Source organism: Scyliorhinus canicula, chromosome 19 (genome assembly GCF_902713615.1).
Source record: "Scyliorhinus canicula chromosome 19, sScyCan1.1, whole genome shotgun sequence".
In the NCBI taxonomy this organism is placed as follows: domain Eukaryota; kingdom Metazoa; phylum Chordata; class Chondrichthyes; order Carcharhiniformes; family Scyliorhinidae; genus Scyliorhinus; species Scyliorhinus canicula.
Genome location: NC_052164.1, coordinates 18,055,204 through 18,081,617, shown reverse-complemented (window position 1 = coordinate 18,081,617; position 26,414 = coordinate 18,055,204). Strand labels below are relative to the sequence as shown.

The 26,414-nt window shown below is 47.5% G+C and overlaps 1 protein-coding gene across 4 annotated transcripts in view; it reads right to left on the bottom strand.

The window, feature by feature from the left end:
- Positions 1 to 17,300, bottom strand: part of LOC119954424 (V-type proton ATPase 116 kDa subunit a1) — a 97,799-nt gene extending 80,499 nt beyond the window's left edge. For all 4 annotated transcript variants that reach the window (XM_038779625.1, XM_038779626.1, XM_038779627.1 and 1 more), the window contains exons 1-4: positions 17,150 to 17,300; positions 5,480 to 5,650; positions 2,643 to 2,721; positions 1,456 to 1,553 (exon numbers count right to left, since the gene is read on the bottom strand). In XM_038779625.1, the coding sequence (XP_038635553.1) occupies positions 1,456 to 1,553; positions 2,643 to 2,721; positions 5,480 to 5,596 (294 nt within the window). In that variant the 5' untranslated portion in view covers positions 5,597 to 5,650; positions 17,150 to 17,300. The remainder of the gene's footprint in view (positions 1 to 1,455; positions 1,554 to 2,642; positions 2,722 to 5,479; positions 5,651 to 17,149) is intronic.
- Between the last annotated feature and the right edge of the window lie 9,114 nt (positions 17,301 to 26,414).

Below are 26,414 nucleotides of genomic sequence, written 5' to 3'. Positions count from 1 at the left end.
CATATTTACTTAAGAGAACAGGGCGGTGATTCACATCACTTAGGAAACTGTGCCACGTCTGGCAGCCCATATTAGTCGCAACAGGCGAGGAACTGATGTCAGTGGAGTTTTCTGTTAATAGTAATTGGGGATTAATCAACCAATCCCTTCTCAAATATTCAGTAGTCCAAGATCTCCACATAAACAAGGGAGTTATCTTTAAAAATGCATGATGGACCCAACATCATAGTCCATAATTGCCCCTCTCAAATAAATGTAGACTGACCTTTCCACCAATTGTAATGAAGAAATTGCAAACAATGATCAGATTTCAATCATATAAAATTTTTCATTTCCTGTTTTAGGTTGGCCATTGTATCAAAGTATAAAAATATTGACAACATTATTATCCCTTAAAAACCCCAATTCATAAAAACTCACATAGTAGGCGTAGTACATGGGTCTGGCACACAGTTAACGTGAGACTGAGTACAGTACTTCCCACACAGCAATATAAGAAAACGCATGCAGGTACAGCAGATAAGAAAGAAAGCTTGTGGAGTGCTCTTATTTATAGCTAAAAGAATAGAATATAAAAGTTTGGAAGTGTTGTTGCAACTATCCAAGGCATTTGCTAGTCCACAACTGGAGTATTGTACACAATTTTGGTCCCCCTTATTTGGAGGAAAGATGAGTGGCATTAGAGGCAGTTCAGAGGAGGTTCACTAGGTTGATTCTAGAGATGAGAAATTTGCCACATGAAGGGAGATTGAACAGTTTAGGCCTGTACTCTCTAGAGTTCAGAGGGGAATTCAAATTGAGATATACAAGATGATAAAACATATGGATAAAGTAGACATGGAGCGGATGCTTCCTCTTGTGGGGCATTCTAGAACAAGAGGTTATCGTCTTAGAATAAGAGGTAGTAAATTTAACATGGGGTTGAGGAGAAACTACGTCTCTCAAAGGGTTGTGAATCTGTGGAATTCGCTACCCCAGAGTGCAGCGGATGCTGAGACAGTGAGTAAATTTAAGGAGGAGTTGGAAAGCAATCCGTTCCTAACCTATTGAAGCACACTTGTATCTGCTGTATCCAAGGGAGTCACAATGAAATACTGAGAAAAACTATTACCAGACTAATTTTCTACACAGAGCATAAATGTCTATGTTAACAACTCACTCTGAAGTGAATCATTTCAGCTGTGAACATAGACAGCAAATCACATGCTAAATACCACTTGAAAGCGCATTGTTTATTTTTCCTTGCACGCAAGCATGGAACCAACTTGCAGTAATCCTACTCATGCTCCAGTTAAGATTGGTTAACTGAGCAAATGTCACAAATTCTGAAGTGAAGTTTATGCTTGTGATACACATTAAAATAGTTGAGCCTGAGAAACAGTGATAATCATCTTCTATACTCGCAGAATCATTGCCCTTTGGAGAAAATTAATTTCTAATGCCCGACTTGCTTACCTCCAAGTCAATCATGTCACGAGGAAAAGGAACCTCAGGATTTTCTCCAGTATCCAAAATTGCAAGGTTTGCTTTTCGGATTTCCTTTTCAACAAAACCTGAAAACAATATACGGAAGGAATATCTGAAGCAATGTCAGATTTGTATGCAATCCAGAAACAGAGTTATTCACCATATAACAAATACATTTCTTAATCCTTCTTTTATAACCTCATTTCTGGAGGCTAAATGTTAAGTATTTCTATTCAAGATAAATGCTGTTACTTATTTTTTATTCCTGCTCCTTAGTACAATTCTACCATCACTTCAATTAATATTCTTAAAATGCAAAACAATTTAAATAGTATGCAACGTATAGTAAACTTTGTTATCTGCCACTGTTGCAACCAGAATGCTCTATTAATCAGGACATCTGATGTCCTCAATACACTTTACCAACTTAAAGCAATTTAGAAGTTATCGGGAAAGCAAAGATTTCCCAGTGCTGTCGAGTCACTGAGCCAAGCTATCAGTAGTGCTAGTTTGTATTTATTTTTGGTAGCCACCATTGTAATGTGCATTGCGCATTATCATTAATTATAAACCTCATCATACCATTATGGCATCCAATAAACCAGAGAAAATCAAAGAATGAGAAGCATAAAAGAGTTGAGTTGACATTTAAAATCAGAAAATGGGACATTTGTTGATGCATTGAAAGGGGGTGAATCAGAACTTTTTGATGGAAAGATTATGTTGGCTTACCCACAACCGGCATTATCACAGCTCAAAAGGATCAACTGAAGATTCAATAGTTCTGAATCAAGTAAAGTTGAAAGAAGCGTCCAAATTAGAGTAGCTAAAATGTGTTTTAGACTAACTTTTTTTTGACACATTCGGAAGGTGCCTCTTTCACCAACCCAATGCTCATTGAAAAGGCAAAATCTGAGGAAACCTTAATTGACTGAACCATGTGCACTTTACACCACATTTACCGACATTTTTGATTAACCAGCACCTCCCATTCAAGGAGCATGCCGATTACAAAAATATTTACGAGATTAAGATAAAAAGGACAATGTGTTTTATTTTGCTCTCACTATTGTTTCCAGAAGTTAGAATTTTAATTAGAAAAAGCTTCCTCAATATTCTACTTGAAATAGTCTAGCTTTGTGACCAGCGCTTTTTACAAATGCGCAGATACTCACGGAGTTTACGATCCATTTCTTCACAACGACGAACCTCATTTACAAATTTGCGTTGAAATACATTCACATCTGGATTTAACTGTAGACGAGGAAGAAAATGAACAAATGTAATTAAAAGCAGTAGAAAGTGGTGTTTAAGTAAAACATTAAAGGGGGTTGGTTGATGGGTTCACTCGAAGGTGGGAGCCGTTCATTGACTTCTTTCAGGATTGAGGAGTCAGGAAAAAGGGAGGGGGTTAAAATGGGGAAGGCAGGATGGGAGAAGGGGACAAGGGTGGGTGTTGGTTATTTGTAATGTTGGACAATTTTGCTTCAGCTTTGGTTTATTTTTTATGAAAATGCCTGAATAAAATATTTTAAAAATAAAACATTAATGCAATAAAATGTGACAGGCTTTTCTGACCAATAAAGCTTTGAAGCACATTTAAATCAACATTTTGAATTGTGTCATAGTGATGTGTATCTTGTAGAAACACACATGGATAGGGCACATTTACTGATACAACTAAAAGGTGGACAAAACCAATGTATAGTAATTTAATAAAATGCCCATAGATCCCCAAGAAAGCAATTACCAAATTCAGCCATTAGGGCGAATACACCAATAGAATTTTTTAATACTATCAAAGAAAGTTATACAAAGGTAAAATGAAGTTAGTGGTTGCAAATTTCTCTCGAGATACTTAGCCCGAGACAACTGGAAGCAATCAATTGCTGAAGCCAGAACTTCGTAGCTGAGGAACGCTTTGTGATTCTTCAATACCTAAATGGATATATGAGAATTCTACTGTTGCTCGGTTGGAATGGACCTGTAGTACACATGATTAATGGGAAAATTTGCTATGGCCATAATATTTTCATGTTTTAAACTTGGATACTGCCTGTGAAGTAGGCAGAGATTATGGTTCCAGGATTTCCTGAAGGCAAACCTCAGGATATGTGGCATGTCAACCACAGACTAGGAAAAAAAGCATTCAAGGGGGAACTAACTGGGGAGTAATTTCAAGTTGTGCAATTGTATCCTTCAAACAGCAAAGATTACAGGCAGCTAAGGTCACAGGACAAGTTAGAAAGAGCGGACAGCCTGAACAAAAATCAGATAGTTCATCTTTTCCTATACTGTGGAAAGCCATGCAAATTTGAAATTGAGCCCAACAGCCATGTTAGAAACAGAACAGGTGGCTACGCATGCAAAAAATGGCCATCCTTTATAATGAAGGGAAACCGACGACTGTTGCTCACAAAAGTCATACTGTACTCTAATTAGCTAAAAAGCACAGGTTTGGGTTCCAATTTATCTAGTCTACACATACAATCTAGAAAGAAAGTTTTTTGTCTTTCTGGACTGTTTGATTGATGGGTTGATTTGGAGGGCAGAGCCTGACATTTGCAGAGGGACGTAGGGTCCATGGAGGGATGGAGCACATGACCCACATGTACCTCTCAACGTCTGGTGGTAGCAGTAAAAATAATAAATGAGTGCACGGGAAGAGTGTGACATGCCTCAACAACAAAATTACTCATCGCCCTCAATATGTGAGCTCAGCCTTCGTCCACCTGAGGAAAAGAGTATCTGAGGACTCGGATCTCAAAATGCAGACTCAGATCATAGTTTACTGGGTAGCAGTGGTCTTTGTGTCCCTATATGCTTCTGTGACTTGGACGAATTACAGCAGAGACCTCAAAGCACTAGAGAAGGAGCACCAGCGGTGCCTACAAAAGATTGTCCAAATCCAGTGACAAGAGTGCGGGTTAGGTGGATTGGCCATGCTAAGTTGCCCGTAGTGTAAGGTTAATGGGGGGATTGTTGGGTTACGGGTGTATGGGTTGCGTGGGTTTAAGTGGGGTGATCATTGCTCGGCACAACATCGAGGGCCGAAGGGCCTGTTCTGTGCTGTACTGTTCTATGTTCTATGTTCTAGTGGCAGACCTAAGCCAACTTGTCGAGCATCATGGCGCTGATCACTCAAAACCAGTGCCACCAGATAAAACATGTCATGTGGGTGCCTGACACTGGGCTCCTGAAGCAACAAGTCCACTCGGAACTGTAGCGACATGAGACGCCCTGGAATTAGAATCATAGAATCCCTACAAAGCAGAAGGAGGCCATTCGGCCCATCAAGTCTCAACCAACCCTCTGAAAGAGCACCTTACCCACGCCCACTCCCCTACCGACCCCTGTAACCCCACCTAACCTTTGGATGCTGAGGGGCACCTTAGCGTCGCCAATCTACCTAACATGCACATCTTTGGACTGTGGGAGGAAACCAGAGCACCCAGAGGGAACCCACTGCGCCACCCCAACAGGTAGCTGTAGGCGTCAAACATACCTACCAATCCATGAGAGAACCTTGGCTTGTGACTGACCAAAATGGGGAAGGCTCATTCGGAAGGCACCAAACACATCAAGACACCTCATCGGCAATGTGCAGCAATGAAGTCAAGGCATCGGAGAGCACATGCAATCCCCCAAACGACCCACCTACCCAAACCTTTAATGCCCCATATGTGGGGTTCATCAGCCATTTCACAACCCAGAATAGAAGCAAGTAACCCTGTATTTTCTCCCTGGTCAGCTGTAATTGCAAGTTTGGAAGCACAAGTTAAGCCATCAAAAAGCAATTGTATGTGACCACCCATTCTCTTTTTCTCCATCCTGCCATAAAATAAAACATGCTTGATTTATGAAATCACAACCCCCATCCCCCACCTACCCAACACCTTAGAAAACTGGACAGAACCATGAATCAGCAGAAAAAGAAGGACGGTTTTGTGTAGACACATAGGCAGTTGCAATTTTGTACAACTAGGCAAGTCAGTAATATGTATCAACTTACATCTCGGAATTGGACCATTCCAAGCTCTCCCAACTCACTGACACAACAGTAAGCAGCTTCTGACTGCAAGAAAAGCTGAGCCAGTGTCATCTCCTCGCTCCGGAACAGTTCCCCCATGATGAAACACTGGAGTGGTCCAAACGGTTTTCAATAAATGATGTCTATTTTGATCTAAAATTAATGGAGGAGGAAATATTATCCACCTACCGAAGTACTGAATGAGAACGTACAATACAATGTTCAATTCCAAACACATCCTTGAATACAATAAAGGTTGGAACCAATACAAGTTAATTTTGCTAACTGAATGTTAGTCTGGATAATTATAATGTAACATGTTCAACTCTCAAACAAAAATTTTGTCTGCACTGAAGGCGGAGTAAATCGGGAAAGGCAGGTGATAAGCCAGGGGGAACAGCGAGAAGGCAGCATCACAGCATTAAGAACATATCACTACAGATGAAATTGCATGAAAATAAACACATCTTTTTTCACACTGGTGTTTAAAAGGAAATGCTATGACTGGCTTCTACCTATTGCATATCTTAAGTCAACACCAAAACCCCCAAGATTAAACGCAGATGCTCAACAAACACCATACTATTTACATTTTTAAAAAGCCCTTTACCCCAGCAGAGAGAGGAGTTGGAGGTTTTTTTGACCAGTATTTCTCAAACTGAAAGCTGTGGATCCCCAGAAAACCACAAAGAATTTCCAACGTGTCTGCAACAGCTGGGCATCATGGTTAACAGCAAGTGCGTGAGCAGCAGCAGGAAATGTGCTCCGTTTCTCCAATGTTCCTGCTTTTTACCTTCTCTCTCCAGGCTCCTGCTCTTTATGGGCACCCTCCCAAGATCAATAGAATGAGCCACGATAAGCAAGTACAACTGTCTCACTAATACTTGGAAGTAAATGCCTGTTTTCTCTACACTTTATATTTTGATAGCACCTTTAACATAACATCCCAATGAGCAGCTTCACAGGAGCATTATGAAACAAAATAACTTTGGGGCCTACACCGGCCAACCTTCGTGATCCACGCCACATTCCCTTGCTTTTCATGCAAAAGGGGAGCCGGATTGTCCTCATATCTCCCTTAAATCAGGTTCACAAGAGGAGAGGGAGATGCGCAGATCAGCTGCAGACTTCAATCAGTTCCTTTGTGCCATCTTCATCTTGGTGAAAATAGAAAATCCAACCTCGCACATATCGGTCGCTATGAAGGGCAATAGCAACAAAATGCTCGTTTTACTCAGTATTGGATACTCCTGAGAGATGCTACTCCAGAATGCTGACATCCTCATGAGCTTTTGCCGTGTTTTCAATGTGGTATCACAGGTTAGGTACAGCAACGCCATCTGTTAATTTGGAGTTAGCTGTAAGTTAACTGACTTTAGGGTGTCAACCACTTTTCTTTCAAAATTCAAAACTTCTCTTAATTGCCAGTACCTCTCTGCACATAGCACACATGAGCTTTGCATCCTTATTTGCATTGGCACAATTGACAAAACCATACCTCAAGAAATCATCTTTATACGACTTTGTTCCCAAGTTAAGTTGTTTCTTTGTGGACTGTTAACCAGGGGCCCTGGAGCTCTGTACAGACCTAACACTAGCACTGCTGTGTCCTGGACTGTCCTGAGCAGCTCTCTGTAGCAGATTCAATTGTGAAATCCTGTCCAGTAGGTATACTGCCGGTGTGAGGCTCTGGCCAGCTCTTTCTTGGAAGAAAACAAACCATCATCACAGTCCTTTTGCTTTGCTTGCCAGCAGCTAGAAAACAGAAGCAGCTCTCCTCTGTGATTTGGTGCCAAAAGCACGTGCAGGGCAGTTGACATCAAGTATACACTGGTGCTGACCTGCTCACTGCTGCTGCTTCTGCCCGAAGACTGCACACAACCCAATTTCAATTCATTTTATAAGGTGGCAGCGGCCATCATTTTAAATTTAAAAGCTGGTAGTGGCCGTTGGGTAATTCTTCTGTGATCGGGACCACCGTAAGAATGGCCCGATTGATCACCCTGCAACCCTCCCGACACTTGCCCGCGGGTCATGACCCGCACTTTGAAAAACCCTGGGCTAGATGACCAAATGCTTGATCAAAGAGGATCGTTTTAAAGAATGTCTAAAAAGAAGAAAGAGAGACAAAGATGGAGGGAGGGTATCCCAGGGTTTTGGACCTTGGCAGTTGAAGGTGCAGCTCACCCATAGTGAAGCAATTAAAATAGAGGATGGCAATGAGGCCAGAATTAGAGGAGTGCTGACATATCAGCAGGTTGTAGGGCAGAGGGGATTACAGAGGTAGTGAGGGGATGAGGCCATGGAGGCGTTTGAAAACTAGAATGAACATTTTAAAGCCTAAACTTCACTTGATCAGGAGCCAATGCAAGTCAGTGAGCACAGATGCAATAATAGGTGAATGGATCCTAGGTGCACATTAAGGTTTGAATGACCTCACTTTTACAGAGGGTAGAATGTGGGTAAACAGCCAAGGAGTATGTTAAAATTGTCACTCTGGAGGTGACAAAAGCAGGAATGAAGGTTTCAACTTAAAAGCATTAAACATGCAGCACCTTCTTATTATGAATATTCTATAGTATTGGAATTTAGAACATAGAACATTGCAGCGCAGTACAGGCCCTTCGGCCCTCAATGTTGCGCCGTCCTGTGAAACCCCTCTAAAGTCCCTCTACACTATTCCCTTATCGTCCATATGCCTATCCAATTATCATTTGAATGCGTTTAGTGTTGCCGAGTCCACTACTGTTGCAGGAAGGGCATTCCACACCCTTACTACTCTCCGAGTAAAGAACCTACCTCTGACATCTGTCCTATATCTATCTCCCCTCAATTTAAAGCTATGTCCCCTCGTGCTGGACATCACCATCCGAGGAAAAAGGCTCTCAATGTCCACCCTATCTAATCCTCTGATTATCTTGTATGCCTCAATTAAGTCACCTCTTGACCTTCTTCTCCCTAATGAAAACAGCCTCAAGTCCTTCAGCCTTTCCTCATACGATCTTCCCTCCATACCAGGCAACATCCTTGTAAATCTCCTCTGTACCCTTTCCAATGCTTCCACATCCTTCCTATAATGTGGCGACCAGAACTGCACGCAATACTCCAAATGCGGCCGCACCAGAGTTTTGTACAGCTGCAACATGACATCATGGCTCCGAAACTCAATTCCTCTACCAATAAAAGCTAACACACCGTACGCCTTCTTAACAACCCTCTCAACCTGGGTGGCAACTTTCAGGGATCTATGGACATGGACACCGAGATCTCTCTGCTCGTCCACACTACCAAGAATCTTACCATTAGCCCAGTACTCTGCCTTTCTGTTATTCCTTCCAAAATGAATCACCTCACACTTTTCTGCATTAAACTCCATTTGCCACCTGTCAGCCCAGCTCTGTAGCTTATCTATGTCCCTCTGTAACTTGTAACATCCTTCTGCACTGTCGACAACTCCACCGTCTTTAGTGTCATCTGCAAATTTACTCACCCATCCTTCTACGCCCTCCTCCAGGTCATTTATAAAAATGACAAACAGAAGCGGCCCCAAAACAGATCCTTGTGGTACACCACTAGTAACTGGACACCAGTCAGAACATTTCTCATCAACCACCACCCTTTGTCTTCTATCAGCTAGCCAATTTCTGTATCCAAACTGCTAAATCACCCTGAATCCCATGCCTCTGTATTTTCTGCAATAGCCTACCGTGGGGAACCTTATCAAACGCTTTACTGAAATCCATATACACCACATCAACTGCTTTACCCTCATCCACCTGTTTGGTCACCTTCTCGAAGAACTCAATGAGGTTTGGGAGGCACGACCTACCCTTCACAAAACCATGTTGACTATCTCTAATCAAATTATTCCTTTCCAGATGATTATACATCCTATTTCTTATAAACCTTTCCAAGACTTTTCCCACAACAGAAGTAAGGCTCACTGGTCTATAGTTACCGGGGTTATCTCTACTCCCCTTCTTGAACAAGGGGACAACATTTGCTATCCTCCAGTCCTCTGGCACTATTCCTGTAGACAAAGATGACTTAAAGATCAAAGCCAAAGGCTCAGAAATCTCCTCCCTCGCTTCCCAGAGAATCCTAGGATAAATCCCATCCGGCCCAGGGGACTTATCTATTTTCACACTTTCCAGAATGGCTAACACCTCCTCCTTATGAACCTCAAGCCCTTCTAGTCTAGTAGCCTGTATCTCAGTATTCTCCTCGACAACTTTGTCTTTTTCCTGTGTGAATACAGATGAAAAATACTTATTTAGCACCTCTCTTATCTCCTCGGACTCCATGCACAGCTTCCCACTACTGTCCTTGACTGGCCCTACTCTTACCTTAGTCATTCTTTTATTCCTGACATACCTATAGAAAGCTTTAGGGTTAACCTTGATCCTACCTGCCAAAAACTTCTCATGCCTCGCTTGGCTCTTCTTAGCTCTCTCTTTAGAGCCTTCCTAGCTAACTTGTAACTCTCAAGCGACCCAACTGAACCATCACGACTCATCTTCACATAAGCCTCCTTCTTCCTCTTGACAAGTGTTTCAACTGCTTTAGTAACCCATGGTTCCCTCGCTCGACGACTTCCTCCCTGCCTAACAGGTACATACTTATCAAGGATACGCAGTAGCTGTTCCTTGAACATGCTCCACATTTCCATTGTGTCCATCCTCTGCAGTTTTCCTCTCCAGCCGATGCATCCTAAGTCCTGCCTCATCGCATCATAATTGCCTTTCCCCCAGCTATAACTCTTGCCCTGTGGTGTATACCTATCCCTTTCCATTGCTTTACAGGGAGGATATTTAATTACTAAGCCACTTGAAAGGGGGTCCTTCAATCAAAAGATCTTTGAAAAGAACTGCCCCAAAACACCAGACTTGATTTTATCTCTGTGTTACGTAATGGAAACACAACCATAGTATCAGAAATAATTGACTTCGACTTGTAAGCAAGTGCAAGATCGTCATCAATTGCCTTTCCTGCTGTGTCATAACGGATGCAAAAGACACTGAAGGCTTCAACGTGCAGTACAGATACACTAGAATTTATGCGAAATGCCGATGAAAGCCTTTGTTACAATAAATATACTGTGGTTTTACTTTCAGAATCAGTCAAGTACTATAACACATTCATACTTGTACATTTCAACCAACGCCACTGTTTATTCTTACAAGACTGTCATACAACAATGTCTCAATTACGTAGTTCTGATCATTTTAATTCAAAAAGGATTTTAAGAGGTTACAGAGATGAATTCCGGTGGCGTTCGCGAGCGGAGCAGCCGCGTTAAGGAGAAGCTATCGCCGGTCCGCGATACCACGGCCTTTTTCAGGGGGTTCCCCGCTGATTAATTTTTTGAAAATTTAATTTCTCCGGGGCCGGGTCTGCCTCCCTCGCCCTGTTAAAGCGTCAAAGCTCTGTTTCAGGGAGGCGGAGGGTTGGAAGGGTGGGAGAGGAGAAACTGATGCCGATGGGTTCGGCGGAGGGGCTGCACGTGGAGGAGGAGCTGGGATCATGATTTTGTTCCTTAAGAAACAACCTGAAAGCCGAAGGCCTCAAAGAGCACGGAGAGAATTTATTTTTTCTCCCTCCTGAAAACTTGAAAGGAGCAGCCGGGGCGGAGCCAAACGGAGGCCGAAGCTGCAGGCCAGAAGCCAGGGTGCGATGTAGGCGAGATGTCCCACATCAGATGGCTCTCGCCTAGAATGTGGTAAGACTGAAGCCCAGTCCCAGGGAAATTCTGGAGGAAAACAAAAACGAAGAGAAAGAAGTTTTAAAGAAATTTGAGATTGAAGAAGGGTGAAAAAAAGAAAAAGGAAAAACAATAAGTCGTTAAAGGATGCGAAAAGCAGTGCCGAGGAAGGGAGGAATCGCGGGCTCACCATTGAATGAGAGGACGAGCAAAAGTGCTGACAAGATGGTGGATGCTGGACCGCATGGTGGGGCTACTTACGGTGGAGAAGATGACCGAGGTGATGGCGGAAAAGCAGTTTGCGAGACACATGGAGGCTTTGAGGAAGGAGACGGCGGTCGCATTGAAGTCAATGGTGGGGGAGGCAATCACTCCGGTGAGAGTAGCTGTGGCAAAAACATCGGCCGAAGTGAGAGAGCAGGGCGAGAAGACGAAGGAAGTGGAAGAGGCCATGTCGCAGCACAGAGACCAGTTCACCTCGGCGAGCTGCGGAGGGTGGTGGAGGTCAACAGAGAACTCCGAGCAAAGCTCGAGGACTTGGAGAACCACTCGAGGCGGCACAATCTGAGAATTGTGGGCTTGCCCGAAGGGACAGAGGGCCCAAGGCCAACAGATTACTTCGCTAAGAAGTTGGCGGAGCTGATGGGGGAGGGCGTGACCCCGTCTCGGTACGAGGTGGACTGAGCTCATCGGTCATTAAGGCCGAAGCCCAAAGTGAATGAGCCGCCAAAAGCAGTAACTATCTGCTTCCGTAAGTACTGCATGAAGGAGAAAGTGTTAAGCTGGGCGAAGCAGAAGCGCAACGTGCAGAGGAATGATGCTGGAGTTCGAATCTACCAGGACTTGACGATGGAGTTGGCAAAAAGACGAGCGGCGTTCGGGCGAGTGAAGGCGGCTCTGCACAAAAAGGGGGTGCGATTTGGTATGGTATACCCGGTGAAGCCGAGGGTGACATATGATGCCAAAGACTTTTATTTTGAGACAGCGGAGGCGGCTGAGGTGTTCATGAGGGCAGAAGGCTTGGGACAGACGTGAGGAGCGGAGCTGGAAGAGAGACTATGGACTGTGATTGAGGAGCTGGAAAATGTATAAATGCTATAACTTTCTTTTTACTGACGTGAATTGTAATTTACTTCTCTTCACATTAGTTCAAGTTATTGGTTGGGTTGATTGGCATTCTGTGTTGCGACTTATATCTTATTTTAGTGAATTGTATGGGTTGGATTGTTGTTTTTTCTTTCTCTGGGACTGGGTGGGAAGGGACGGTATATCTTGGCGGGGGAGTCACCCGCACTAGCTAACTAAAGTCGGCTAGTGAATGGAGATGAGGTGAGAGGAGGGCTGCGGACATTGGAGCCTGGTTAGCAGGTTTCGATGGGCCTACGAGGCGAGTGGGGGGAAGGATTGATGCTGGGAGATTTTTTTTGAGAGGAAATGTTTTTGGGAGGGGGGGGGAAGAAGTTTGATGTTAGTAATGGGTAGGGGCGGGTCAGGCTCATGGGGCAGGGCCTGGTGGTCTGATAATGGTGGATAAGAAGGGTGGGGGGGGTGGGTGAGAGACCCCCAGTTAGGATAGTCACGTGGAATGTGAGGGGGTTAGGAGGTCCGATCAAAAGGTCACGGGTGCTTACGCATCTTAAAAGTTTGACAGCCGATGTAGCAATGTTGCACGAGACTCACTTGAGGGTGAAGGACCTGGTGAGACTTAAAAAAGGGCTAGGTTAGTCAGGTGTTTCACTCTGGATTTGACGGAAGGGCTCGAGGGGTAGTATAAGGTGGAAATTAGATTTGGGACTTTTGGGGGACCAAGTGTTCTGTGACAAAATTGAAAAGGTGATTAAGGAATATGTAGGTTTCAACTGTATGGGTGAGGTGTCGAAGGCAGTTGTCTGGGAGGCTCTTAAGGCGGTGGTGAGGGAGGAGGTGATTTTGTTTAAGGCCAGGGTGGACAAAGAGGAGAGGTTGGAGCGACAGAGGGTAATAGATGAGAAGTTTGAGGTAGATAGGAGTTATGCAGAGGACGGGGACCCAGCAAAGCTGGAAAAGAGGAAGGAACTACAGACGAGCTTTGAAGGCGGTGCGCCAAATGAGGCGAGCAAGAGGTGCAGTTTACGAACATGGAGATAAGGCATGTTAGCAGGTCAGATCCGGAGTGAGGTAGCAGTAAGGGAAATAGTGCAGGTGAGGGATAGGGCAGGGAAGTTGGTGGTGGCTCCAGATCTGATTAACAAGGTTTTTGCGGACTTTTATGAGAGGTTGTACAGGTAGGTAGCACAGTAGAACAAGTAGATAGCACTGTGGCTTCACAGCGCCAGGGTCCCAGGTTCGATTCCCCGCTGGGTCACTGTCTGTGTGGAGTCTGCACGTCCTCCCCTTGTGCGTGGGTTTCCTCCGGGTGCTCCGGTTTCCTCCCACAGTCCAAAGATGTGCGGGTTAGGTGGATTGGCCATGCTAAATTGCCCGTAGTGTCCTAATAAAAGTAAGGTTAAGGGGGGGGTTGTTGGGTTACGGGTATAGGGTGGATACGTGTTTGAGTAGGGTGATCATGGCTCGGCACAACATTGAGGGCTGAAGGGCCTGTTCTGTGCTGTACTGTTCTATGTTCTAAGGTGCGGGGCTGGGTCAGAGGGGCTGCTTCCCAGTGGGTCAGAATGGAGGAGAGTTTGTGCAGGGGGTCGGGATTGAAAGCACTAGCAACAGCACTGCTCCCAATAGCACTGGGAAAATACTCAGGGAGTCTGGTTATAATAGCTTCATTGAGAATTTGGAGGCAGTTTCACCAACACTTCGAGTTGGGGGCAGGGTCAAGGGAAATGGCAGTTCGGGGGGAACCACAGATTTGAGGCAGGGAAGTGTGATGGAAATTTTCGGAAATGGGAGGAGAAGTGGATTAGGACACTAAAAGATTTGTTTCTTAGGGATCGGTTTGCAGGACTGAAGGAGCTGGAAGCGAAGTATGGGCTGGAGCAGGGGGAAAAAAGAACATAAGAACACAGGGTGTCTTTATATGCCGATGGCTTGCTGTTATACATGTCGGAACTGTTTAGATACATGCAGGTTCGAGATTTTGCCAGAAAGGAGATACAGGGCTTCCCAGTGGAGTCGGTCTCCACATTGCTGGAGGAGGTGCTGACGACAGGGGGACTGGAGAAGGGGGTAGTGTCAGCGGTTTACAGGGCTATTTTGGAAGAGGAGAAGGCACAACTGGAAGGGATCAAAACAAAGTGGGAGGAAGAGTTGGGAGAGGATATGGAAGAGGGGTTCTGGTGTGAGTTGCTCCGGAGAGTGAACGCCTCCACCTCGTGCGCGAGGTTGGGCTGATACAGCCGAAGATGGTATACAGAGCACATCTCATGAGGGCTAGGATGAGCCGATTCTTTGAAGGAGTAGAAGATGTGTGTGAACTCTGCGTGAGGGCCCCGCTAATCACGTTAATATGTTTTGGTCCTGTTCAAACCTAGAGGATTACTGGAAGGAGCTTTTTAGGGTAATCTCTAAAGTGGTGCACGTGAAACTGGACCCGGGCCCCCGGGAGGTCATATTCAGGGTGTCAGACCAGCCAGGGTTGGAAACGGGTGCGGAGGCAGATGTTGTAGCCTTCGCCTCGTTGATTGCCCGAAGGGGGATCCTGATGGGTTGGAGAGCAACCTCTCCACCCTGTGCCCTGGCGTGGCGGGGGTACCTGTTGGAATTCTTGACTCTTGAGAAGGTTAAGTTTGAACTGAGGGGAAGGACGGAGGGGTTCGACAATTCATGGGCATTATTCATTATGCACTTTCAAGAACCGGGTAATATCGAACATTAATTGGGGGGAGGTGGGCGGTGTCTGTTAATGGTGACTATGGGTGTTTCCTGATTCCTTTTTGTCATTTGTCTATGTGAACATGCGGGCTAATGTTTGAGGTTTGGTGGGAGGATGGGATTGTTGTTACTGATATAGGGATCGACATAATTTTTAATAATTATTGTTTATTGTTGGTGGGTGTAAATTTGGGAGAAAATGTGAAAAAGGAGAATAAAAAATATTTTTTTTAAAAAGGAGGTTACAGAGATGGGGAGGAGCAAAGACAGGGAAGGGCTGCAGATTTTTTATTGAACCATGGGTGGACCAGGAGCCAATGTAGGTCAGAGGTGATGAGTGAAATAGAACTTGGTGGAAGTTGTGGCACAGACAGTGGAGCTTTGGATGAGTTCAAGTATCTGTCGGGTGAAAAATTGGAAATAGGTGAAATGAAGCCAAGACCAAGGAAAACAAAGGCATGGATGAGGATCTTCGTCAGCAGATGAGCTGAGGCACAGGACATGATGGGGCAAAGGGTAGAGGTAGAAGTGGACAGATTTGATTGTGCAGATATCCGTCAAAACTCATCTGGGGAGGGTCTAATGTGACAAAGTTGCAACAAAAAAACAAGACTAAAACATAGAACATTACAGCGCAGTACAGGCCCTTCGGCCCACGATGTTGCGCCGTCCTGTGAAACCCCTCTATCGTCCATATGCCTATCCAATGACCATTTGAATGCATTTAGTGTTGGCGAGTCCACTACTGTTGCAAGCAGGGCATTCCACGCCCTTACTACTCTCTGAGTAAAGAACCTACCTCTGACATCTGTCCTATATCTATCTCCCCACAATGTAAAGCTATGTCCCCTCGTGCTGGACATCACCATCCGAGGAAAAAGGCTCTCACTGTCCACCCTATCTAATCCTCTGATCATCTTGTATGCCTCAATTAAGTCACCTCTTAACCTTCTTCTCTCTAACGAAAACAGCCTTAAGTCCTTCAGCCTTTCCTCATATGATCTTCCCTCCATACCAGGCAACATTCTTGTAAATCTCCTCTGTACCCTTTCCAATGCTTCCACATCCTTCCTATAATGTGGCGACCAGAACTGCACACAATACTCCAAATGCGGCCGCACCAGAGTTTTGTACAACTGCAACATGACCTCATGGCTCCAAATTCCTCTACCAATAAAAGCTACATCCTAAATCAATTTGACTATAGTGTGTTGAAACCAATATCACATACATTTGCTATGCTGCAGAACACAATTTATTATCTTTAAAATAAATTTAGAGTACCCAATTTTTTTTCTCAATTATTTAGCATGGCCAATCCACCTAACCTGCACATCTTTGGGTTGTGGGGGTGAAACCCACGCAGACACGGGAGAATGTGCAAACAATTTACTATTAATCTCTCAGCTAAAATCCACCTATTGAACTAATTTAATATATTATCTGACAGTTGTTTAGAAAACATATACAAAGGTAGCAGATTAAGAAGTGTCTCTTTTTAGATGTGCATCAGCACCTCACCGGGTATTTAAATTAGAGGGGAGGAAAAAAACAGAACATACAGGCCAGCCTAACATCACCACATTGACAATACCCGGATCAGCGGCACACCTATAATTCACAATATGTCACAGGCAGAGGCCATTCACCTCGGTTTTAAAAAACCCAATTTTAAACGTAACACCCGCCCTCCTCCCTAAATCTATTTAAATGGGTGACTCGCTCCTGCTGGAATTAAGGAAGAACCCAGAGGCAAAATAATAAATGGCACCAACCTGGGGGATGGGGAGTGTGTCCAGGTAAAGAGGCTTCTCCCCTCCCCCATCGTCCAGCCCAGGGCCCCCCCATCGTCCAGCCCAGGGCCGGCTCCCCCATCGTCCAGCCCAGGGTCCCCCCCATCGTCCAGCCCAGGGTCCCCCCCCATCGTCCAGCCCAGGGCCCCCCCCATCGTCCAGCCCAGGGCCCACCCAGCGTCCCCTCCCCCTCCTCGGGCAATTTAGATCCCGTCGGAGAACACTGCGCAAACTACCGCAATCAGACAACCCAACATCGGCTATTTCCTCACCCCCGTCGTCTCCTTCGATCTAAGGCCAGAGGGACGAACATGGACATTTTGAAGCAAAGAGAGATCGTTCTGAGGCTCTACTCACCCCCGGTTTTCGCTGCTGCTGCCGCCGCATTACCTGATCCCCGGGACCGACTGATGACGGAGCCGAGCGACCGTCACGTGACACGTTCTCACCTCCTCCTGTCTCCTCCCCCCCGCCGCGGTCGAGGGTGAGAGTACGCGCGTGCGCACTCGCCCGGCCAGAATCCGCCCGCGCGTGCGCACTCGCCCGGCCAGAATCCGCCCGCGCGTGCGCACTCGCCCGGCCAGAATCCGCCCGCGCGTGCGCACTCGCCCCGGCCTGAATCCCTGGAAGGGTCCCTGGCACTGTGAGGTCGCAGCCACCCATCCATCCACCTGAATCTTCCCTCCAGCTCCACCCCGCCCTCAATGACTGGGGATTGTTTTGCAATGTGATTTGTTTTTGTTTTGTGATGTGAACATCAATTCACTTGACTTGAGGCACGATTGGAAGTAAACTGTGGTTTTAATAGTCTTACAACTGGGCCTGCCTGCGACCAGAGGAACTGAGAGCAGGCTTACAGCTGCAGCACATTATACTTCCGGTAGTGGGAGGGGCCATGGCCGGAGCCAAGAGTGGAGCCCTGTACAAGCTTCTCATCTCCCCCTATGGGCAGAGCCGTGCACGGCTCACATACACAGCCCACAAGGACATAATATAATGCAATGTAATACAGTGTGAATTACAATACAGTATAATTCACCACATTCACCCCCTGTAAAAAAATCAAGTCCGGCGGGGGTGACGGGTCTACAAGTTGAGCCGGTCCGGTGGCCGAGTCGTCCTTTGAGATCGGCGGAGCACTGGGGTTGCAGCCTCTTCGAGTGGCTGGGTGGTGACGATTGGTGTGGGTATAGGGGTGGACTCCGGGGGTGTTTTGGTCCGAGCTTCATACCTGACCGGTGTGACGGGCGACGGGGGGGACAGGAAACCTACCGGCGTGGGCGCGCCGAGCGTGGGCAGGGAACCTATAGATGCGGGGGCGCAGGGCATGGGGGGTTGGGTGGGGTGTAGTGTGAGGGGCACCTCGGCGGTGGTGGTGGTGGAGTTGGATCCTGCAGGCGCCAGGTCCCGGAAGGAAACGGTTTTCTGACGGCTGCCGGTGTATTCAATGAAGGCGTATTGGGGGTTCGAATGAAGCAGTAGCACTCTCTCCACTAGCGGGTCTGTTTTGTGTGTCCGGATGTGCTTCTGGAGGAGAACCGGGCCTCAACCAGGATGGGAGCGAAGCCCCCGTGGTAGTGCCCCTAGAGAAAACAAATAGTCGTTCGTGAGAGGTCTGGTTGGTGGCGGTGCATAGGAGGGACCTAATAGCATGGAGTGCATCGGGGAGGACCTCCTGCCAGTGAGAGGTCGGGAGATTCCTGGACCGGAGGGTCAGTAGGACGGTCTTCCAGACCGTCGCGTTCTCCCTCTCCACCTGCCCGTTCCCCCTGGGGTTGTAACTGGTAGTCCTGCTCGAGGCGATGCCCTTGTCGAGCAGGTACTGATGCAGCTCGTCGCTCATGAAGAACAAACCCTGTCGCTGTGTACATAGCTGGGGAAACCGAACAGGGTGAAGACACTGTGCAGAGCTCTGATGACTGTGTGGGAGGTCATATCGGGGCACAGGATAGCAAAGGGGAAGCGGGAGATCTCATCGATGACGTTCAGAAAGTACACATTTTGATTGGTCGAGGGAAGTGGCCCTTTGAAATCGATGCTCAGGCGTTCAAAGGGCCGGGATGCCTTTACCAGGTGGGCCTTGTCTGGTCTATAGAAGTGCGGTTTGCACTCCACGTAGATCGGGCAGTCCCTGGTGATGGCTTTGACCTCCTCGGTGGAGAATGGCAGATTTCGGGCTTTGACGTAGTGGGCGAGCCGGGTGACCCCCGGGTGGCAGAGGTCATTGTGGATAGCCTTCAGGCGGTCATCTTACGCGCTGGTGCATGTGCCGCGGGACAGGGCATCTGGGGGCTCGTTGAGCTTACCCGGTTGATATACGATATCGTAATTATAGGTGGAGAGTTCGATCCTCCACTGCAAGATTTTATCATTTTTAATTTTGCCCCTTTGCGAGTTGTCAAACATGAAGGCAACCGATCTTTGGTCGGTGATGAGGGTTAACCTCCTACCTGCGAGGTAGTGCCTCCAGTGCTGTAGGGCTTCCACAATGGCTTGAGCTTCCTTTTCGACTGAGGAGTGTCGAAGTTCCGAAGCGTAGAGGGTTCGGGAGAAGAAAGCGACTGGTCTCCCTGCCTGATTCAGTGTGACTGCGAGAGCGACCTTAGAGGCGTCGCTCTCTACTTGAAAGGGGATGGATTCATCCACTGCCCGCATGGCGGCTTTGGCAATGTCGTCCTTGATGCAGTTGAAGGCCTGGCGGGACTCAGCTGCCAGAGGAAAGAGTGTGGTCTTAAATAGTGGGCGAGCTTTGTCCGCATACTGAGGGACCCACTGGGCATAATAAGAGAAAAACCCCAGGCACCTCTTGAGGGCCCTGGGACAGTGAGGGAGAGGGAGTTTTATACGGTTCGGGTCGGGGCCCAGGACTCCATTTTCCATGACATAGCCGAGGATGGCTAGTCTGGTAGTGCAGAAAACGCATTTCTCCGTATTATAGGTGAGGTTGAGTTTCTGGGCGGTTTGGAGAAATCGGTGGAGGTTGGCGTCGTGGTCCTGCTGATCATGGCCGCAGATGGTGACATTGTCCAAGTATGGAAACGTGGCCCGCAGCCCGTACTGATCCACCATTCAGTCCATTGTTCGTTGGAACACCGAGACCCCATTCGTGATGCCAAAGGGGACCCGGAGGAAATGGAAAAGGCGGCCATCTGCCTCGAACGCCGTGTAGTGGCGGTCCCCGGGCGGAGCTGGTGATAAGCAGACTTCAGATCCACCGTGGAGAATATGCGGTACTGGACGATCTGATTAACCATGTCTGCAATTCTGGGGAGGGGGTACGCATCGAGGTGCGTGAACTGGTTAATGGTTTGGCTATAATCAACCACCATTTGGAACTTTTCCCCGGTCTTGAAGACCACCACCTGAGCTCTCCAGGGGCTGTTATGGCCTCTATGATTCCCTCGTGTAGGAGCCGCTGGACGTCGGCTCTAATAAATACCCTGTCCTGCAGGCTATACCCGCTGCTGCGAGTGGCTACGGGTTTGCAGTTTGAGGTGAGGTTAGCGAAGAGTGGAGGGGGGTCGATTTTTAGTGTCGCTAGACTGGAGATAGTGAGTGGAGGTAGGGGTCTTGAGGTTACATTGGAAGTCGAGTCCCAGTAAGAGTGGGGCGCAGAGGTCGGGGAGTACGTACAGCTGGAAATTAGAGTAGCTGGCGCCCTGAATCGTTAGGGTCGCGACGGTGCACCCTTGTATGTGGACTGAGTGTGAGTCCGAGGCAAGGGTGATAGTTTGCCGTGCAGGGAAGATAAGGAGCGAACAGCGTCTTACCAGGTCAGGATGTACGAAGCTCTCGGTGCTCCCGGAATCGAAGACTCACGGTGTCCTGTACCCGTTGATTTTAACGGACATCATCGAGCTCTGGAGGTGCTTCGGATGCGACTGGTCCAACGTGACTGGGTTGAGTTGCGGGTATTCGGCGGCTCGATCAGCTGTGCTGGAGTGGCCCCGTAATGACTGTCCACGCTTCGGACGCGACTGGTCCAAAGTGACTGCGTTGAGTTGCGGGTAATCGGCGGCTCGATCAGCTGTGCTGGAGTCGCCCCGTGATGACTGTCCGCTGAAGTCATAGTCGTCGAAGTGAGGTTCGGTTGATGGCCAAGATGGCGGCCCCTGTTAATCGCACGTGGCGGGAGCTGTGAAGATGGCATCCAGGATGGCGGCCCCCATGACTCGCACGTGGCCGGCCGTGTGGAGGAGGGTTTCCAAGATGGCGGCCCCCATGAGTCGCACATGTCGGGTGGGGGCGGAGTCGGCAGACACGCTGCAGCGTTACGGGACCTGCAGGCCTGTGAGTTTGGGAGGCGAGTGCTCTGGACTGCGGTGGAGTTTGGAGTTTTCGATCTTGCCAGACATGCTCGGGCATAGTGTCCTTTACGACAGCAGCTGCTGCAGGTCGCGTTGCGGGCCGGGCAGTGCTGCCGTGGGTGTTGGGGCTGGCCACAAAAATGGCACGCTGGCGCTCCATAGTGGGTGGGTGGCCACGCGGCGCAGGCCTGGGGCAGTCGCTGGTCGGGGGCCCACGATGGGGTCGCTTGGTCCGCGGGGAACGAGTTCAAACTGCGGAACGCGACCTCCATAGTCGTGGCTAACTCTACAGTGTCCTCCAAGTTCTGGGCCCCTTTTTCAAGCAATCGCTGGCGCACATAGTTAGACCTGAGCCCTGCAACTTATACATCACGTACAGCGAGTTCCATATGCTGGGAGGCTGTTACAGCCTGAAAATTGCAGTCCTGAGCAAGGGCTTTTAAATCGCGCAGAAAGTCTTCTAGCGACTCTGCGGGACGCTGGCGGTAGGTCGTGAAAATGTGCCGCGCGTATACCTCGTTAATCGGCCGCACGTACAGTCGGTCGAGCATAGCTAGAGCCTCAGTATATGAGTAGGTACAATTGAGTTGCGTAAAGATACGATGGCTCACCCGTGCGTGCAGTAGGCTGAGTTTCTGCTCCTCTGTAGTCTCGGATGTGCTTGATTCAGCCAGGTAGGCCTTGAAACATCGGAGCCAGTGCAGGAAGATTTCCTTCGCCTCTGCAGCCTGCGGGTCGAGTTCTAGTCGGCTGATTCAATAGTAGTTTTCTTCAAGTTTTCTAAGACTATTAAATTGATGTGACCATCAAGTCACTAGAGACACGATTGGAAATAAACTGTAATTTTAATATTCTTACAACTGAGCCTGCCTGCAACCAGAGGAACTGAGAGCAGGCTTACGGCTGCAGCACTTTATACTTCCGGTAGTGGGAGGGGCTATGGGCGGAGCCAAGGGTGGAGCCCTGTACAAGCTCCTCATCTCCCCCTATGGGCAGAGCCGCGCAACGGCTCACATACAGAGCCCACAAGGACATAATATAATGCAATGCAATACAGTGTGAATTACAATACAGTATAATTCACCACATTTTGTTATTTCAAAAAAGAAGCAAAATTAAATGAGGCCGTTAAAAATTTCAACAGAAGCACAGAATTGTTCTGGTGCAGAGGGAGGCCAGTGTCAGCACTGGCTCTCCAAACGAGCATCATTTCTTAGTGCCATTCCTCTGCCTTTTCCCCATACCCCTGCATAGCTTTTCTCTTCAAGTAATCATCTACATAGATGCAGAGGGAGGCCATTCGACTCACCGAGTCTGCATCGACCCTCCCAAGAGCCCCTACCTAGGCCCACTCCCCTGCCCTATCCCCGTAACCTCAACTAACCTGCACTTCTTTGGACACTAAAGGGCAATTTAGCTTGGCCATTCCCACCTAACCTGCAAATGTTTGGACTGTGGAAGGAAACCAGAGCACCCGGAGGAATCTCATGCAGACACAGGGAGAAAGTGCAAAACCCACACAGACCCAGGGTCAGAATCGAACCTGGGTCCCTGGCAGCTGTGAGGCAGCAGTGCCATCACCACTGTGCCACCCCTCTTCAATGCCTCATTTCAACCTACCTCCACCACAGTTCCAAACAGTGTAGTCCAAACCTGTTGTGCGACAAAGATTTTTTCTCACACAAATTAATTAAGGAAGGCTTGCACCCTCCCTGAAAGTTTAAACCTTTTGTTGGATTTACCTGCATGCATCTAGCTTACATGCGACTCCAAATCCACAGTAACATGGTTGACTCTTAACTCGTCTCTGAAATGTCCTTGGACCTAGCAAGCCACTCATTTCAAGGGCGATTAGTGTTGGATAACAAATACTGACCTTGCCTGTTAATACTTTGATACATTTATGGACATATCAAAATTTGAGTATTTCAGCTATCCTTTTGATTTCCTGACTTAGAAGACAGAAATGCTTCTGGTTTTATCTCAAACATATTCTTTGCAGGTTTTGTCAGTGGGCTTATTGTGGGTTTTTTTGTGGTTGTGCAGAAGCCCCAAGTTAGCCTAACATCATTTGCAACCCAATGTTCTACAGCTTTATTTTAAACATGTCAGATCTGAAACGATTCAAATTCAAAGCAATTCATGTCCATCTGGAATCCAACCTTCTCCATGAAAATTAGGGGCAAAAAATAAACCTCTCCCTTGGTACGTTAATGGTTGAGAGGATGAAACAGCTGCAGGATGTGAAGCTCATTCTCTGAACTGCAACTTTACATGACGTACATGCATTGGCTGTGCAGTGTTATCTCTTTTCACCCGCAGCAAAATCCATGGCGGAGTTTTTACAGAGCCTATTGCACCATCTCAGTGGCCACAATGTTGATGTGACCATGTTAATGCTCAAATCAACTAGTGTGAGATGTGCTGGGCGGAAGTTTCCAAAAATTGCAGAAAGTGCTGGATCAGGCAAGAAAAGTAGTGTTGCCCATTCTAACCAGGTTTGGCGGCATTGTGTGGAATTTCAAAGTGTTCCCGAGGATTACACAGCCAGCTGGGGACCATGGCCTAAACTTACCGACAAAGCTGGGATTCAGAGAAGGGGAGCCATTTTAAAAGGGCCCAACCAACTTGTGGCCTCAAAGACAGGATACGCTCCACAGATTCTGATACACTCAGCCTCCAAAACATAGCAGCCAAATTTCAAACTCAATCGTGAACTCACCTTCCACCTTCGCCAGGGACCGGGCTTGAGGGCACACCCCACCCAGCCCTCATCTCAAAGTGAGATCTCCCCAGCACAAATCCCATTATGGCCTCTCACAAGAGTTAACGGTCATAACTAGATTTGTGTCTGTGGCGAACGTGGCCAGAACATCGCCCCCGCTATCAAAAGCACCAACTCTGAGAAATTATGATTCATGCTGTGAAAGGAAAAATCCCATTGATTGGCATGTTAATTTATATTTACTAACAGTGTGGGTGTGGCAGTGACTGAGCCAGCCGAGGAAGCGTGATCAGAATTGCTGTTTTATGGATCCATGTCCAGATTCTCCCATTTTGACGCTAAGTCCGGCGGATCCATGGTGTTTTACGTGGAAAAAATCGGCGTCGCCCCCTCACCGATGCGGTGACCAGTAAGGAGCTAGCAACCGCGCCACGTAAAACTCTCAGCCTCCATGCATGCGCACGGCGACGACCTGCAGCGGTTCCGCCGTACAACATGGCGCACGCTGTACGCAAACCCGACCTGCCAGATAGTGCCCTTCTGAACAACACCTCGCCGCCCCTTGGCCTGCCCCCACTATTCCCCCCCAACTCTCTCGGAAGCCCGCCTGGCCAGCACCATGGCTCCCGCCCAACTGTGGCGATGCTGGACACAGACCGCATCCGCGACACTGGGTTTCCGTACGGCTGGGACCGCACGTCCCCCACGCCATCGTGAACCCGGCCCATCGGGAGCGGAGCATCGGGGGAGGGCCTTCAGGTGATCTGCTGAGTCCGTCCCAATGGCATGCACCGCGTGCCGCGATGACACTGTTTCAGAGGTGCAGAGCATGCAAAATCTGCGTCAAACAGACATCTCCCCCGGTTTGGTGATAAAAAGGAATTCTCCACCCGATCGCCGATTACAAAATCTTATATTCACTGCATTCCCAGAAAGAAAAACAAGTTAAAACATTTCTATTGAATATTATAGGAACATAGAACATAGAACATAGAACAGTACAGCACAGAACAGGCCCTTCGGCCCTCGATGTTGTGCCGAACAATGATCACCCCACTTAAACCCACGTAACCCGTATACCCGTAACCCAACAATCCCCCCATTAACCTTACACTACGGGGAATTTAGCATGGCCAATCCACCTAACCCGCACATCTTTGGACTGTGGGAGGAAACCGGAGCACCCGGAGGAAACCCACGCGCACACGGGGAGGACGTGCAGACTCCACACAGACAGTGACCCAGCCGGGAATCGAACCTGGGACCCTGGAGCTGTGAAGCATTGATGCTAACCACCATGCTACCGTGCTACCATGCTACCACCAATGCAACCTGCATTGAAATACAGAAACATAGTAAATAGGTGATGGAGTAGGCCATTCGGCCCTTCGAGTCTGCACCACCATTCAATATAATCATGTCTGATAATGCAAATTCAATATCCCACTCCCACTTTCTCTCCATTCCTCTAAGAGCCACAGCCAGCTCCCTCTTGAATATATCCAATGAACTGGCCCCAACAGCTTTCTGTGCTGGACAATTCCACAAGTTCAAAACTTTCTGAGAGAAAGTTCTCCTCATCTCAGTCCTGAATGGCTTACCCCTTATTCTTAGGCTGTGACCTCTAATTCTGGACGTTTCCACATCGGGAGCATTCTTCCCGCATCTAGCCTGTCCAGTCCCATCAGGATTTTATATGTTTCTATGAGATCCTCTCTCACTCTTTGAAATGCCAGTGAATATAAGCTCAGCCGATCCACTCTTTCTTCATATGTCACTCCTGCAATCCCAGGAATTAATCTAGTGAATCTTCGCTGGCTACCCTAAATAGCAAGAATGTCCTTCCTCAAACTAGGAGACCAAAACTGCAAGCAATGCAGTTTGGCCTCACCAAGCACCTGTATAACTGCAGCAACACATCCTTACTCCTATACTCAAATCATCTTGCTATGAAGGCTAGCATGCCATTAGCTTTCCTCACCGCCTACTGTACCTGCATGCCAACCTTCAGCAACTGTTCCACTATGACACCCAGGTCTCGTTGCACATCCCCTTTTCGTAAACTGCCACCACTCAGATAATAATCTGCCTTCCTGTTTTTGCCACCAAAGTGGATAACCTCACATTTACCCACATTATATTGCATTTACCACGTGTTTGCCCACTCAGTCAGCCTGTCCAAGTCACCCTGCATTCTCTTTGCATCCTCCTGACAGCACACACTGCCACCCAGCTTAATATTGTCTGCAAATTTGGAGATATTGCATGCAATTCCTTCGTCCAAATCATTAATATGTGTTGTGAACAGCTGGGGTCCCAGCACTGAACCCTGTGGTACACCACTAGTCACTGCATTCAACTCTGAAAAGGACCCGTTTATTCTCACTCTCTGCTTCCTGTCTGCCAACCAGTTCTTTATCCATGTCAATACATTACCCCAATACCATGAGCTTTAATTTTGCTCACTAATCTATTGTGTGGGACCTTGTCAAAAGCCTTTTGAAAGACCAGGTGCACAACATCTGCTGGTTCACCCTTGTTCACTCTACTGGTCACATCCTCAAAAAAATCCAGAAGACTTGTCAAGCAG